This window comes from Anneissia japonica, unplaced genomic scaffold (genome assembly GCF_011630105.1).
Source record: "Anneissia japonica isolate Jap-2015-1 unplaced genomic scaffold, ASM1163010v1 scaffold1417_len1240632_cov203, whole genome shotgun sequence".
Classification (NCBI taxonomy): Eukaryota; Metazoa; Echinodermata; class Crinoidea; order Comatulida; family Comatulidae; genus Anneissia; species Anneissia japonica.
The window spans coordinates 1,184,821-1,200,716 of NW_022727891.1; the positions used below are offsets into that span (position 1 = coordinate 1,184,821).

General features: G+C 35.6%; 1 protein-coding gene across 1 annotated transcript; it reads right to left on the reverse strand.

Moving 5' to 3' along the window:
- Positions 1 to 6: 6 nt before the first annotated feature.
- Positions 7 to 14,201, reverse strand: LOC117113878 (coiled-coil domain-containing protein 81-like). Its single transcript, XM_033257344.1, has 12 exons — positions 13,931 to 14,201; positions 13,675 to 13,736; positions 12,644 to 12,937; positions 11,113 to 11,156; positions 10,536 to 10,684; positions 9,849 to 10,294; positions 9,039 to 9,146; positions 8,385 to 8,554; positions 3,779 to 3,857; positions 2,544 to 2,717; positions 1,797 to 2,023; positions 7 to 1,255 (listed from the first exon to the last, which is right to left on the reverse strand). The coding sequence occupies exons 1-12, from the start codon at positions 14,007 to 14,009 to the stop codon at positions 991 to 993; spliced, it is 2,097 nt and encodes a 698-aa protein (XP_033113235.1). The 5' UTR covers positions 14,010 to 14,201; the 3' UTR covers positions 7 to 990.
- Positions 14,202 to 15,896: the final 1,695 nt, after the last annotated feature.

The following is a 15,896-nucleotide window of genomic DNA, read 5'->3' on the forward strand; positions in this document are numbered from 1 at the left end:
GAGCTCCCTGGGTACAGGACAGTATGTATTATTAAAATCTATTAAAATATTATCTATTATTTCATATACCTCATTTGCACAATCATCACAAAGTACTGAATTTCTAAGAGTAAAAGGTGTTCTCAGAATTATTTTTAAAACAAAGTACAAATAATCAAACAAAATTCAATTCAATCCTTGAAATCATCAAGGAAACCAGAGATGACTTAACATTATCTACTACCAGAGATGACTTAACATTATCTACTTCAAAATTGTATGCCACATATTATGGATTATATCATAACAGATTTTTTCCAAGTTAGTGACTTTGGCTTTAAAATCAGTTTGTCTGCTGATTGACGAAGAGCCTTAGATGTTAAATTCTGATGCTATTCTTCTTCCCATCTTCCCCACCCCCCTTCCTTCTCAATGGGGTCAAAAACTTTGCTCCCTGGAAGAGAACTTCATAATACAGCAGCTGGTAATCAACGTGTTGGACCTACCAGGAACCCACTTATACTGTACTATGGAGTGGTGACAAAAACCATAGGTAATTACTTTGCCAAAGGACACAAGTGCATACTAGGTAGTTTTCGGTGCACGACGTTAATCTTAACTTTAATGTTAGTACCCAACATGCAACGCGATAACTCCGCCCCTTTTGTAAACAAATCGAAATACGCATGCGCAAACCCGTAACTAACGTCTGTCGAGCACGTAAAATCCTGAAAATAACGTACTCCGCAACGCAAGATGAATAAATTATGACGTCATCCGTTAAGGTTAACGTCGTGCAGCAAAAACTCCCTACTAAAAAACAAGGTTTAGCACAATAAAGGAACATGATGATGAACAATAACAATCAGGGTTTTAGATCCCTTTGTCATGACCTACTATAATTTTATTCTCAATTTCCGACAATAATTTATCAAGTAGCATAATATGTATCCATTACTAACCACATCCAAAATATTTATGTTAGGATTCTTACAATGCACATATACAATGTTACACCATTAGACGAGATCCAGGTATGTAGCGTGATTCACTCCAGATGTTGGATTCACCGCAGTTAGTGAGTTGCCGCAAACATTGACCGCAGCGATGGTAGCCCTTGCATTGTTCATGAACAAGAATTCCGGGACTTTGCATGCGTAGCTTCTCTAAATCTTCTTGTTTGTGTTTACAATCCGCTGCCTTCTGCCAACTGTCCTCCAATGACTTGCGCATTTTAAATACCTTCTCATGTCTAGCTGCACGATCATTTATAAGCCTAAAAGAATTTAATAGAATGGGCTTTAATTTTACCTTGAATTTTACCTTGAATCTTCAAGACTTAGAGATCAAAGCTCATTTGTCCCTCAATCATTATCGGATCCTCTTCGGTCATATACGGGCAAAATTTAAGGTGGTGGCCAGACCAGACTTTCTCTAAGCCCGCTTTAAAATGATTTACTGAACTCTGATTTACCACATTACTAGGAAGGGATTTCCAATCTTCAGTAACTCAAACAACGAATGCCTTTTTCCTAACATTAAGTTTAAATTTCTGTTTATACAACTTATATACATGGCCTCTGGTTATAGAATAATCTAATCTTGTAAACAACACTAATTCCAACTATAATAGGAAAAACTTCAGCCAGAGTATTCCTTGAGGATGTACCTTGGAGGAGCTAATTGGAACATAGAGTTATTATTGCTAATGTATATAGAATCTCTGTAGTTCAAAATCAGAATTAAAAAACTACTATGGGACAAACAAGGTTGAATAGCAAAATAATATTAAAAGTATGCTATTGTATTTTACTTACTCCCTTCTTGTTCGGTCTAAGATTTCGCTTTCCTCTTTCTGTTGCTTTACATGCTTCAGCACCTTATTCTGCCGCGCAGCTTCTACTTCTGCAAGTTGTTCGCGGAAAACTTCAATAGCACGGCGTCTCTGATCGGCAAGCTTCTCGTTGGTGGCATCGTTTTTGCCGAATATCGGTCCTTTAGAGTCGGGAACGGCTGCGGGTAATGGCAGTGGCTTGAATCGAACCTAGAAAAAATGTTGAGAAATTGTTTTAATGTAGAATAGTGTACTCTCAGTGTCAAAACAAACTTGAAAAACAACAACAATCATAATTGACAACTTTCATTATCTGTAAGTTAATGATTATTAAAAAAAAGATGATAAAATTAATACTATAAACTTATAAGAAAAACTAATTTGTTATGAATACCTAATAACAAAATTACATATGGATTTATTACTTATAATGTTAACATACAAAAATGTACCACACACACAGATTTATCCACACTATGAGGTTTTATGTGACAAATATGCGTGATTTGCCTATGAATAGGCATGCTGTCATATAAAACCCACATATAATACTCCAGGTATTTGTCACATTAAAACTTAATAATGTGGAAAAAACTTAAAGGAAATTTGTGCTAAATCATGACTCTTCCACTGATTAGAACTTCCTTGTGGAATCTGAAGCAAGAAAAATACTACTTTACTATCTTGCAATAACTCTTTACTTTTTGCATTCTAAGCCTACTGTATCTACCGTTTTCTTATCAGGCATCTCTAATCTCAGAGGCTCACTCTTGCAGAATGGTAGAATGATTTTAGGAACTGGGAGTGAGAGAGGGCCTAGCAACTTCATACAACTATCTGCCTCTTCACAGTCATTGTCTATGAACTTGTTATGACAATGAGAAAGGTTGTCCCTAATTCGAATCTATATAAATGAGAATGAAAAAGTGCAACACAGCAAACAAAACAAATGATAGGAATAATGAAAACAGAAGGCATAGTGCTGAATAAAACTGGCAGGTAATACATGGCTGTGGGCAAGTGTTCTGTACAATTGACAATTGCTACATGGCCATGGGCAAGTGCTCTGTTCAAATGGAAAGTGCTACATGGTCATGGGCAAGTGTTCTGTACAAATGGCAAGTTCTACATGGCCATAGGCAAGTGCTGTTCAAATGGCAAGTGCTACATGGCCATGGGCAAGTGCTGTTCAAATGGCAAGTGCTACATTAACATGGGCAAGTGCTCTGTTCAAATGGCAAGTGCTACATGGCCATGGGCGAGTGCTCTGTTCAAATGGCATGTTCTTCATGGCCATAGGCAAGTGCTGTTCAAATGGCAAGTGCTACATGGCCATGGGAAAGTGCTCTGTTCAAATGGCAAGTGCTACATGGCCATAGGCAAGTGCTCAGTACAATTGGCAAATGCTACATGACCATTAGCAGTTGTACAATTGACAAGTGCTGGGCAGGTGTTCTGTACAATTGACAAGTACTAAATGGCCATGGCTAAGTGTCTGAACAATTGGCAAGTGATGTCAATTGTATATAATTAGCAACTGATACATGGCTCCCCATCCACGTATAGGCTATGCCTCTGCAATGAAAATAGGTTCAAGGTACACAGATAGACAGAATAGGATCAGAAGATTTTTTAAAAATCATGAATAGTAACTTAGACAAAAAGTGCAAATAAATAAGAATAATGAAACAACAATGCATACATTAACATCACTGGCAGTACTTTAGATTAATATTTTTTAATGTACTAAAGATATCCAAAGCTATTAAAAGTTCTTACACAGACAATTCTATTATTTATTTGTAATTAGATTGTTTGTACCATACTTTATAAAGGGACTTCCTCAGACACCAGCTGTTAGTGTTAGTCTTCAATTCAAATAGCAATAAAGAGAGAATACCAAGTGTTATGGTGTTAATATTTATCTACATTAAATTAAATGGTTTTGATCCTTTGCACACTTACCTGCGCAGATAGAGCTCTCTGATACATGTTGGTTTGGTTCATCTTATCCTTTAAATACTGTTCCCTTTGTGCTGCAAGTCTGAAAAGAATAAAGGTTTAATGGCCAGTTAAGTTCCTCTGTAGTATTACAAGTTGCATACCAAAGTACTGGATTTTGGTACACATGGTTATGATTTGGTTTCCTTTGGTGTGAAACTCAAAAGACTTACTACATAGTCATGGGCAAGTGCTCTGTTCAATTAAAAAGTGCTACATGGCTAACGGCATGTGCTAAGTACAATTGGCAAGTGCTTTATGGCTATGACAAATGAAGACAAGCCAAACCAGTCACTCGTCGCAAAAATTGACTTTTAAGTTATTAATACAGGGTTAAACAGTAAAATGAGAGCTATAAAATGGTAAAATAATCATTTAAATCCTACATTTTGTTATGAAGTTACAGGAGTTTAAACATCCAGCTGTTTAAAGAACAATATTTGAGAAATCAGCCTTTCAAGTGTATGATTTTGGGCTTTTTCATTCAGAAACCATCACCAAATCGTTAAAAATTGTGTTCATGACCAATCTAAAAATTGTTGTTTTAACATGAAAATGAGGAAAATAACAGCACAGCATGATGTATAGATATATAAAGGTCAGTTTAGTGCAATAAAATAGATTTTAAAAATGTTGTCATCCCAGGATGTTTTGGTCATTATCTTTGAAACAGGATTTGCAACGAGTAACTGGTTTGGATTGTCTTTGCCACAAATGCTCTGTACAATGCACATGCACTCTGTACAATTGACAAGTGCTACAAGTATATCTAGGCAGTACATCATCAGACAATCCCTGCTTTCCAAATAGTGTAAAGCTGGAAACTCACTGCATCGTACAACTACTGTACAACGAATCCAACTCTGCTCCCTATGGAAAGCCAAATCCGCCAAAAATATGTTAGCCAACCCAAACAACGAAAATACAAACCATTCAATCAAAAACAAAATCAACTGATCAAACAGCAAACCATTTATTCAAAAATGAATTGATCAAATACAAAGCCAAATCATTCATTTCAAAATCCAAACGTATGTTATCCAAATCATTTAATACAAATACAAATCATGTAATAACAAACCAAATCATCCAAACAAAAGTCAAATCATCTATCCTAAACTGCTCAATCTAAACTCAAAACATTTATGCATAATTCGAACATACATTTTTTAACCAATCAAAAGTTATGCCACTCAATCAAAAATTTAGCAGTTGGATGTGAAGTGAAATGATCCACTGTAAAGTTTAACGATTAAATGTAAAGTTATATGATTAACTATGAAGTGAAATGAACGACTGTGATGTAAAATTATTTGCTATAAAGTCAAGAAGGGGTGAAATGATTCAATGTAGAAATAAATGTTAACGACAGCGAAATAACTTAATAATAAATAAATAAATAACGTAAAGTGCGTAGATTAAGACCATTTATTATGCTGTGTAGTCATTTGACAAGTGGTGAAGTCAGTCATCTGAAAGTGAAATAATTTGTTTTAATCAAAACAAGAAGATGACGTCATTACTACTGCTAAATTTTGTGGCAGTGCAAATCAAAAATAACTTGGCCTAAATGATAGATAGGGCCTAGCCTGACATATGAGTTAAAAGATATGTTTGCAGGCAACTGGGCCTGGCTTGACGTCTGACTCCAAGTACTACTACAGTATAATCCCTATTAAGGGGACACCTTTGGGACCAACAAAAGTGTCCCCTTAATATGGGTGTCCCATGCGATACAGTTGAAATATAACTAGCTTATAAAAATAATTTGCAATGCAAAAACAATTCATTTATGATATGAAATATAATTAAAACAACAAAAGTTTGTGTGTTCTTGATATTGTTTCATGACTCGGGTGCAATGTTAATTATCAAATATTCTTTTTTAAATATTGAGGTTTTTATTGGAAGCACAAGATAAAATAGTATGAATAGCATAACGACTTAGAAATCTGGGTAGTGACGACTGTACTGTACAGATTAGAACCCTGGTATTCAAACTTGTTGATATGGTGACCCTATAATAAAGCCATGGTGACCCTATAATAAAGATATCTCGGCGACCCAGCCTCCATCCACCTAACTTCGTTAGTGAATCTTCCTCTTGGTATCAGTTTTTACTTCAATTAAAATGTTAAATTGATTATATATAATAATTACATGAATCACTGCCAATAAAATTAATCACGGAAGAGGAGTATTCAAAATATCGAGACTAATAATATGGTACTAATCAGAAGGCAACGTCATTATTCACACGGATTACTTATGTACAATTCCTATTTATTAATATACACACATTTTCATCTGTAAAAAAATTACCAACATCATGGAGTGACGGTGTTCCACATCTAAATAGCTTTGAGAAGAAACATTATCAACCTGCTGCGCTTGAATAGTGATCGCATCAGAACAATAACATGCAGCAACACCTGGGCTTGGTCAACTTGTAAAAATTCAGAACCTTTTGTTGATTGCCCACGGATCAAACTTGGAAGCGTAATACAACACGATTTCTAACATTTTTATCGTAATGAAACAACTGTAATAGTGAAAACAAACAGATTAATGCAAAATTGGTGTATGAATTCAAATAAATATTTTCAAAGGATTTTAGTGGTCCATTGTTATCAAATTTTACGACCAATTTTGACGTGCATTTGGTTGTGACAGTGTGTCATAGACATGCAAAAAACAAATATTAGCAGTATCGTTATAGACTGATTAATATGTATTCACATGCGTGTTCATCTTGTGCAAACATTAGAAACTTTCAGATCACACCTGTACTCAGGAAACGTTAAAAGCGCACGGTTAAAATACATTTTTTTGTAATATAGCAGCCAGTAAAAAGAAACAGCTTCATAACTAAAGCGGTGTAAGGCTATTTGATAAATGGATTCCGCTTGTCCATTGATCTCAACTTCAAAGTTTACAAGGTGATTGTTGGGGGCATTTTTGTCTGAATTTTAACAGTTTTTGTGTCTGTATCTCTACATTTCCAGTCCTAGTATGGAATTCTATTAATGCCATAGGCACACAATAAAAATATCTGGGTTCGTACACACTTGCTAAAGGAAATGTCAAAGACAACCTTATTTCTTTTTTCTCAATGTCAATGACTCGCATGCATACGTCTAGAATTGGCCTATCTTGGCCTATAAATAAAATTATAAGTCAATTGTGATGTCATCACTGCAACTGTCAATGTTATTTGCCTATCCCCAACAGTGCAATATTTTTTCATATAGTGCACGCTTGGCTTGATCTTCTCTTAGGTTCGTGTAAAAAAGGTCAAAGACAAATTTTTGGTCGGTGCAGACAGGTAAAACTGAGTTAGTGAAAAAGAACGCAGAGTTAATCATCCGAGGAGTTTTTGACGATTACATTAGAGGTACATGCTAAAACCGATAGGCCTATTGTTTCATAATTATTTCACAACAGGACGGCAAAAGTGCTACGTCATACTAACCTAAAGCTGGAGTAGGCCTAGCTAAGGTTGTGCCTACTTACCATTAGGGTCACAACCTAGCTAGCCTAGGTCTACTTTAGTCTCTAGCTAGTACTATTACTAGGGACCTTAGGCCTAGCTAGTATAAATGCCATTCGTTTCAGCCCGGCCGTGATGTTGTTAACATCCAGAAATTCAGATAATAAAGTGTGTTTTGTTTATCTTATTAAAATATACACTTTCCATACTTGACAAATACGTGAATGCTGTAGGTTTACTCATATGTTTGGAATTAGAACAAATGACTTCACTTTAAAACGAATGACTACACAGCATAATAAACTGTCTGAATCTACCTTTGTTTGTTTGACTTTACACTGGTACATTTTACTTCGCTGTCATTTATTAAATTCTACCAGTGAATCATTTCACTGTATTCGACTGTTCGACTTAAAATAATTTTACATCACAGTCACATGTTTCACTTTATAGTGGATCATTTAACTTTACATGCAATCATTTAACTTTATAGTGGATCATTTCACTTCACGTCCAAGCTCTAAACTTTTGATTAGATAGGTTAAAAACGTATGTACGAATTACGCATAAATGTTTAGATTGAGTGGTATGGGCTTTGATTAGATGATTTGATTTCTGGTTGGATAATTTGGTTTGTTATTACATGATTTGTAGTTGTATTAAATGATTTGGATAACATACGTTTGGATTTTGAAACAATAGATTATTTATTATGGATCAGCAACAATGGATCGTCATTAAAAACGATCCGCTATGCATCATGGCATTGCATTCTCTGTACAATCGTGTCGGCAGGCGAACGTCAGCAACAGTGAGTGCCGACTTGAGGAATTTTAACATCCATATTGCATATTGCAGGTGGGATCAACAGCTTACTTGTCTCTTCCAAAGACTGTAACTGGTCATGGATACACCAGGTTACATCATCAATCAATGGTAGATCACACTTTAAATATCAATATGGCATTCAACGCCAGAAAATAATCCACTGTCATCAGATCTGGGGAAACATGTAGCAATTCTAGATTGTATGGCACCTTGAAGTGAAATAAATAATAAATGGAAATCTCTACAACTCACTCTTCAGCCAACTGCACTTGTTCTAATCTTTCTAGGAATTCTTGGTCATGTTTTCTTCTCATTTTGTCAGCTGTCTTTGCCTCAACTTGTCCAGATAAAAATCCGGAATACTCTTCCTGACGGATGTGGGAAGGCGGTGTGATGGATCTGTGATTGAATATGTAAGATCTCTGTGGACGAAAAAGAATAGCAACTATTATTATAATTACTTTATTTATTTATTTAATAGGATTTATGTAGTGCACATATCCAGGAAACTGGATGTGGGAAGGCGGTGTGATGGATCTGTGATTGAATATGTAAGATCTCTGTGGACGAAAAAGAATAGCAATTATTATTATAATTATTATATTTATTTATTTAATAGGATTTATGTAGTGCACATATCCAGGAAACTGCCGAAGGTGCTTTTTCCTTGGACATTGGATACAGAATGAACTATACACAACATGAAAGAGCCTCCTCCCCCCGGAGTATTCCTAGTTATGCGTGTAAATAAGCTCTACCAATTTCATTCCAAATCATTCACCTCCTACCAGGTACCCATTTATACTCCCAGGTGAAGAGAGCCAAGAGTGAAGTGTTCTCAAGTTTGAGGACAGCTACATAAATGATTGTTAAAAATACTTAAGCATGTTGATATTGATCACTCACATGGAATTCATTTGAGCGCTCTTTCCTCTTCTGCTTAATGGCTTCAGAAACCCCAAGGTTGAATGCCGCCACCTTTTGGCTGTGGTGACGGTTAGACATGTTCTTCGCCTTGTGAGTTGGGAAAAATAAATTAAATTAACATGTAAGTCACCACATAGTGGACTCAGAACCATAACATATTTTCTTTCAAAACATATTCAACATTATTTCAGTAACAAAAGATATACAACAAATAATTAATTTAACCTGAATGATTTTTCAAGTCTTGTATAATATTGTTAGTTTTTGATGTGAAACTTTTGACTAACTGTGAGGGGTCATTCACAAATATCAACATTTTCACAAGTGTACAAACAGTACTCTTTTTTGGTACCCCCTCCCTCCCTCCCCTGTCTCTTATACACATCTAGATGTGTAGAAAGTGTACAAAAAATGTTAATTTTACAAAACCATTCTCCATTTTTTTGTGAAGTCAACTAAAGCAGTGTACTTGGTTGCTTAAAAATTAATATTTTATCTATGGTTACATTATAATTTTACCATTATTTTACATATTGCATGTTATTTTGAATCAATAAAATTTGTCTACCCCCACCCCCAGCGCACTGTTTGCACACTTGTGAAAATGTTGATAATGTTGACGACCCCTAAGTTATCAGCTAAAAGAGAAAAATTTGTATTTTTTAATGGTGAGCAATAAATGCATCTAAAATCTTGATCTTATTTTATATACTGGAAAACATGAATAATGTCTAACATAACTGTATATTTATAGACGAAAAAAAACATGACAATAAAAAAGAGTCATACTTGTTCTACAATAATGGCTTCTGTATCCTTCATATGCTGATACTGTTGTAAGAGACGATCTTGTTCCTGTTCCTTTCGTCGTCTTTCTGCGTCAAAATTCACAGGTATGTTACGAACAGCTCTCTGATGACACAAATAACAGAGTTCCTGGCCTGCATTGTCATGACTGCAGTAGACTGGAGAGATTTCACGCACATCATTTAGACCCTCAGCAAACGTTGTTTGACGTGCTAAGCCCTTAGGTGATCTGGGTGGAGGAAGCTCGCCACAGGGTGAGGCTGGCTTGCTTGTGGGTGGTGATGGTGTTACATGGCTACCTTTGATACCTCTTAGAGGTGTAACAGGTGTGAGATCCTCAGCAGCTAGACTGATCCCAGTGGCCATGGCTGTTGGTGCCACTTGTCTGGATGAGACACGACCAGGGCTAGCATACTTTTTCTCTACATCTGCAATGACAGTAAAAAGTAAAATGATTAACAATAATATTCAAGTTTATGATATGTACATGCTACTTAAAAGTTACATTCCCACATAAGCCCACATTTATATGTATATGACAGTTGAAACGTCATTAATTATAACTCTTTATTTTTGTGTAGCTATAATGGTCCATACATATCTAAACAACCATTATTAACCATTATACTGTCTTATCTGAGATTAATCAGTGGACCTTTCGGTACTTACATTCATCTTGTTCTAAATCCATAAACTCTTCCATGTCTTCCTGTAATTCATCCTGTTCCTCATCTTCTCTGATGGCATCCATCAATGGTTTCTGTGAAGCTTTCCCCTCATCTTGAGGGGCAAAACTATTATCAGTGCCTTGTGTGATCCTGCAAAATGTAGAGGAATTATTCAAAGTCAGTAATTGTTATTAAAGTTTTGACTTTCTGAGCATTATGACTATTAGGATTTGTATGAATGATTTAGTATTCTTTAATAAATTTCATTTCAACACTTAAAACCTCCCCCTCTCCCCCACCCCACCCCACAAACTACCCTTCCTACCACCAAGGTACCAAATTAGTTTCATTAAATGGGTTATAATTTTTTTAAATGAAAATTAAGTTATTATTAGGGATAGGGATATATTTCAAGATAGGTTTAGTTCAGCATTCTCAATTTTGCACCCGAAGCCAAAACCTATGCCAAGAAACACACTTGACTACCATCTATTTTTAAGAGCTGTTGACCACCAATTTTTGGTGAATATCATACTGTAGTTATCCAGCTGGGCTTGTAAAATATGTTAACATCCTACCTTGGTAGTACTAGAGTGTTGCTAGTGTGTGGACGAAAAGGACACTACATTTAAAGGTTTTACAAGGATTATAATAAAGTGGGTACAGATCAGGTTTTTGGGGACTGTGCTTCACTTTTACTGGATCCATTTGAGTTTTTTCTGTATGGATTTTAAAGGGAGATATGCTGTTTCTAACTCTGTCATCTACTACTTAAATATGTATGTTTGTAAGCAACTAGGTGGCGCAACAATGTCCATGTAAACAAACACTCACTGCTTCCTAACGACCGTAGGTTGTCAGTCGATAACCTACTGGCCTGACAAACATGCTATCAACAAAATATGCACCAGAGTGTTTGCCTGAAGAAATTAAAATTCTAAATATATTCTCACTAGGGGTCCATAAGATATAAATAATAGTAGAATAATAGCAATAATGCAAAAAAAAAACAAAAAAAACATTGACAACCTCCTACATATCATCTTAATGCATTCAGGCAAATTAAACTTCTTAAGAACTTTTGCTCATTACCAAAATCTTGTAATATCTATTTTTAGTTATAAGCTCCGTTGGTCAGTTTGGTAGCTTTCACTGTTCTTAGAATTATTTTTTTATTCAAACAATCAATGGTGTTGTGACACATTGTGTTAAAAGCAGGTGGTTAAGACTCAAAAAATGATCATGCATAATAGCCCAGGATCAGTAAACCCATCAATATGATAAATTCAGGAAGAAAACATCTTTTGAACAGGAAATATCAACGTGAATGCAGGTGATTGTAGAACTAAATAAAAGAAATTGATAGCATTGCTAATGCTAAAGTATAAATCGTGCCTACACAGTATGCTTATAATTATAAACTCAGTTTATCTTTCTTCATGGCCATAAGTAATGATAAATTAACAAAATTTGATTTTGTTTTTCTTTTTAATCTTTTAATAAAATTTGGTTCGATATAATAGGTTGTAGGACGAGAACTCTTTATGATAGCATGATTAAATTACAGATGAATTATAATAGTATATACAAATATCGAAGTCTACAATAATAATTTTAATTAAAATAATAATAACTTTTAGTTGATTGATAACAATAATGTTCTTGTTAGCTGCACCTTTAATCCTTTAAAATGGTTAACACATCTTTTTATCATTAACATATTATTATTTGAATATTAGATATAGTCATCATCATTTATGATTTTCTCCTTTGGATTCAGCTTAAGACATCAAGTGGCTGTATGTTCATGACACAAAGGCTGATTTCCCTCACAGGAGCATAAGTGACCAAACCAGGAGAAGCCCTCAACCCCTCATAGGAGGTCCTGCAGAGGTCAAGGCCACCGGACACTCTGACACTTTAGGGATTTAGATGGCATATTTAATCGATTTTAGAATATCAAATTCCAAAAAAATTACATAGAATTGTTTTCTTCTCCAATGATTTGCGTTTTCCTCCCCGAAGAGCCAGGGATTATGCTCATCAACCCAATTCAAATTGTTTTATTCAATTCAATTTCAATTCAATTTAACTTTTATTTCAGATGAGAAACTTCCTCCCATTAAAATCACAAAAATAACAAGGCCTAGCACCAAACAACATGTGAATATTCTCTCCATTATTTAGTGGTGATAAAAAATGAACTAAATTAGATTGATGAAAACAGTAACATAATCTAATCTTACCAGATGTATAGTGTTTGGCATAGTTTAGTCCATGTGTTTGAGCAAACTTCTCTGCGAGCAGAAAAACTGGTCTCTGGATCAGAATGAATTTGTTGTTTCCGATGTCTAATTTTTTCTGACTAAATGTAAATGTTCCAAGTCCATGAATTTGAACACCCTGAAAATGAAAACATGTGGTTAATAGATTGGAGGCTAGTGACTTGGCGATGCGGCCAGGCAAGAAACTTTTCCAGCAACAGTGGAAAAGCCATTGTTTTTTTTTTTTTATTCTTTTCTTCTTCTATCCAGTTTTCTGTTTGCACAGGGATTTTCTAACTTCCAATTTGGTCATTTTCCATGCTTGATCATCAAAATCTACTGACTTTCAAAGTGTCAGGCTCTACTATAGCCCTAAGAATGATGGTTATTACAACCAAGGCAATTCCACAAAAGGATACACATCTCGGGACACCAAAGGATATAACTCTAGCATCGACATTCTACGTGCCACACTCTGATTGTCACAAAAACCATAGCAACCAAACCATAATTAACCTTCAGCGTGTGACGAATTACCATGTGCATGTTAGTTGACATGATAATCGCGCGTTGTCCAGTAATTCCAAAGGCCTAACGATATTTTGCACTAATATTAGACTGAAATTATATTCGTTATTTCGATATATAGGCCTAGCCTAGGCTATATAATTTCAGTTCTTATATGTCAACAAGGAAAAGCCCTAGCCTGTGTGCTTTCTACAGACATGGCAAGCCAGCTACGACTAGGCTAGTTCATACACTACCTAGGCCTAGACCTACTTATAAATATAGGCCTAGACAGGTCTAAGTTTAGGCACTCTTCCAGAGCTCCTGTAGTAGGCCCTAGCCTAGATTTTCACTTCTTTTCCCTCTCACCTTTTGCATCGACATATTGTGTTCAATAAAATTTGAAACGTTCTCCCAAACACTGACCACATCTATAAAGAAAGAAAATAATGACCAATTATTAGGCCTACATAGTATTATACGAACTACAGTAACTAAAAAAGCAGGAAGTTAACATGGATGGATGAAATTATAATCCCTAGCACTAGGCCTAGGTTAGGCTAGGCCTAGTTACTATGTTTTCATTTTAGAGTAAACAATCGCTCGGATCCCAACGAAAATTTACCATCGTCCGTGAGTTTTGGTATCGCAGACAATTTATTTTTCTTCACATCTGACACTAGTTCTTGCATAACTTCAGGCATTTTAAATGTATCACGAGCTGACGAAGCCGTTTTAAATCTAAATTGTACGTCGGTGGTTAAAACCGTGTTTATAAAGTTTTATTTCCACTCATGTGTAACTTTAGAGACAAACTTCTGTCCTTCGTTCACGAAAACCTTACTTCAACTCCACTGACTGCATGCTATTGAAGCGCGATGTTGCCATGGTGGCTTACTTTGATTGTTTTCATCTTTCGCCGGCACGTGACCAGTCCTCATGAATATGCATAAAACATGTTTTATGAGGGCGCTCTGGTAGTTCCACGTGCTTTTACGGATTTATGCTTTTATTAGAACGAATTGTGTCTGTATAGTAGTGTAGTAATCTCCGTGGGTGGGGGGTTGGGGAAGTCCCCAGCCGTTTTGCCTGAAAAATGAACATTGTAAGATTGGCCAACATAATTAATTGCTGTCATTAGACCACTAGCCACTTAAAAATAATGCATTTTTAACCCCGTTTTTAACACATTTTTTATTAGGCCTAAATTTGTAAATTATACGTAGGCCTACTGAGCATTTAAATAAAAATAACAAGCACATGGATACACATGGATAAAAGCGTTACCCAGTAATGTGTTATAGGCCTAATCTCCGGTCTGCTATGGGAAACAATATTTCCCCACCACCCTAATGGCCCACTTCCGACGCTACGGCGCCACTGGTATAATGGGTAGAACAGCAGAGGGGAATCTCCTCGGGTCCCCCTAGTGGATCGCTCCCTGACAGCAAAATTGGACAGATTTGATATTATAGATTAGTAGTATGAAACAAACTCAAAAGTGGCCTACGATTCTCACATGTAGTTGAGCAACTATAGAGTGGAGTGTGACCAAAATATTTTAGAAATAAATGTAAATAAAAAGAGATGTCTTTCTTTTGAGAAAAAAAAAGAAGACTTCTATATCCCTTACAATCCAATGTAAAGTTATTGAATTAAAGAGTGTGTCAAACTATGAATATCGGGGATAGTAAATTGGCGAGGAATTCAAACTTAGGATACTAAATTTCATCCAATCAGTTTAACAGCGAGATACGCTTGGGCGGATGCAGAGGCCTGGGTGCAGACGGCGTGATCGCACCCGGTCCCACTAAATTGTTAAGAAATAATTGTATTGTTGCATGAATTACCGGTAAGAATTGTAAGGTACGGTATGAGATTGCAAATTCCGGGCACCTAGAGAGGTCCATATTCTCAAAATTTTATCACAAAATTCGCAAGTGATTATGGGAATCAAAGGCAACGATCACTTCCAGACCTTCGAAATACTGAGCATGCAGGGACCCGCTGCTATTCGGATTCAACACCACTGAGTCACTAGCGCATGCTCGGTGGTATGGGGACACCAGGCTAGTTGGGTTTGTGGGTTCGATTCCCATCAGTCACTTCCAAAATCTTTTCGCAAGACAGGCATTAAAATGGAATCATATCGCTGGCCAAAAATACTTCTCAATGCAAATAATCTTTTTGATTGTGATCCTGAAGGTTTTCGTTTCAAATTTATTAAATATATTTATGATATTTGTAATATGTGAATCTGAAGACCTACTAGAATACCTGCTTAACAATTGTGACGATACATACAGTATTGGGTTAATCCTGTAATTCATAAAATAAAAGAAATATTTAATAATGAATGGAAAGTGAATGTAGCTAGTAAGACATCTCTCACAGATTTTGTTCTATTTAGGGCCACAATAAAAATAGAAAAATAATTATTAGATAAATTAGATTTTGAACGAGTATCCCTGAAATTTAAACTTCCCTCGAAAAACGTTGCATTTGGATAACAGTATCTACTGAAGAAACTAATGACACTTTGTAACATTAATCAAGAAGAAACTTTAAGACACTTTCTGTTTATTTGTCCT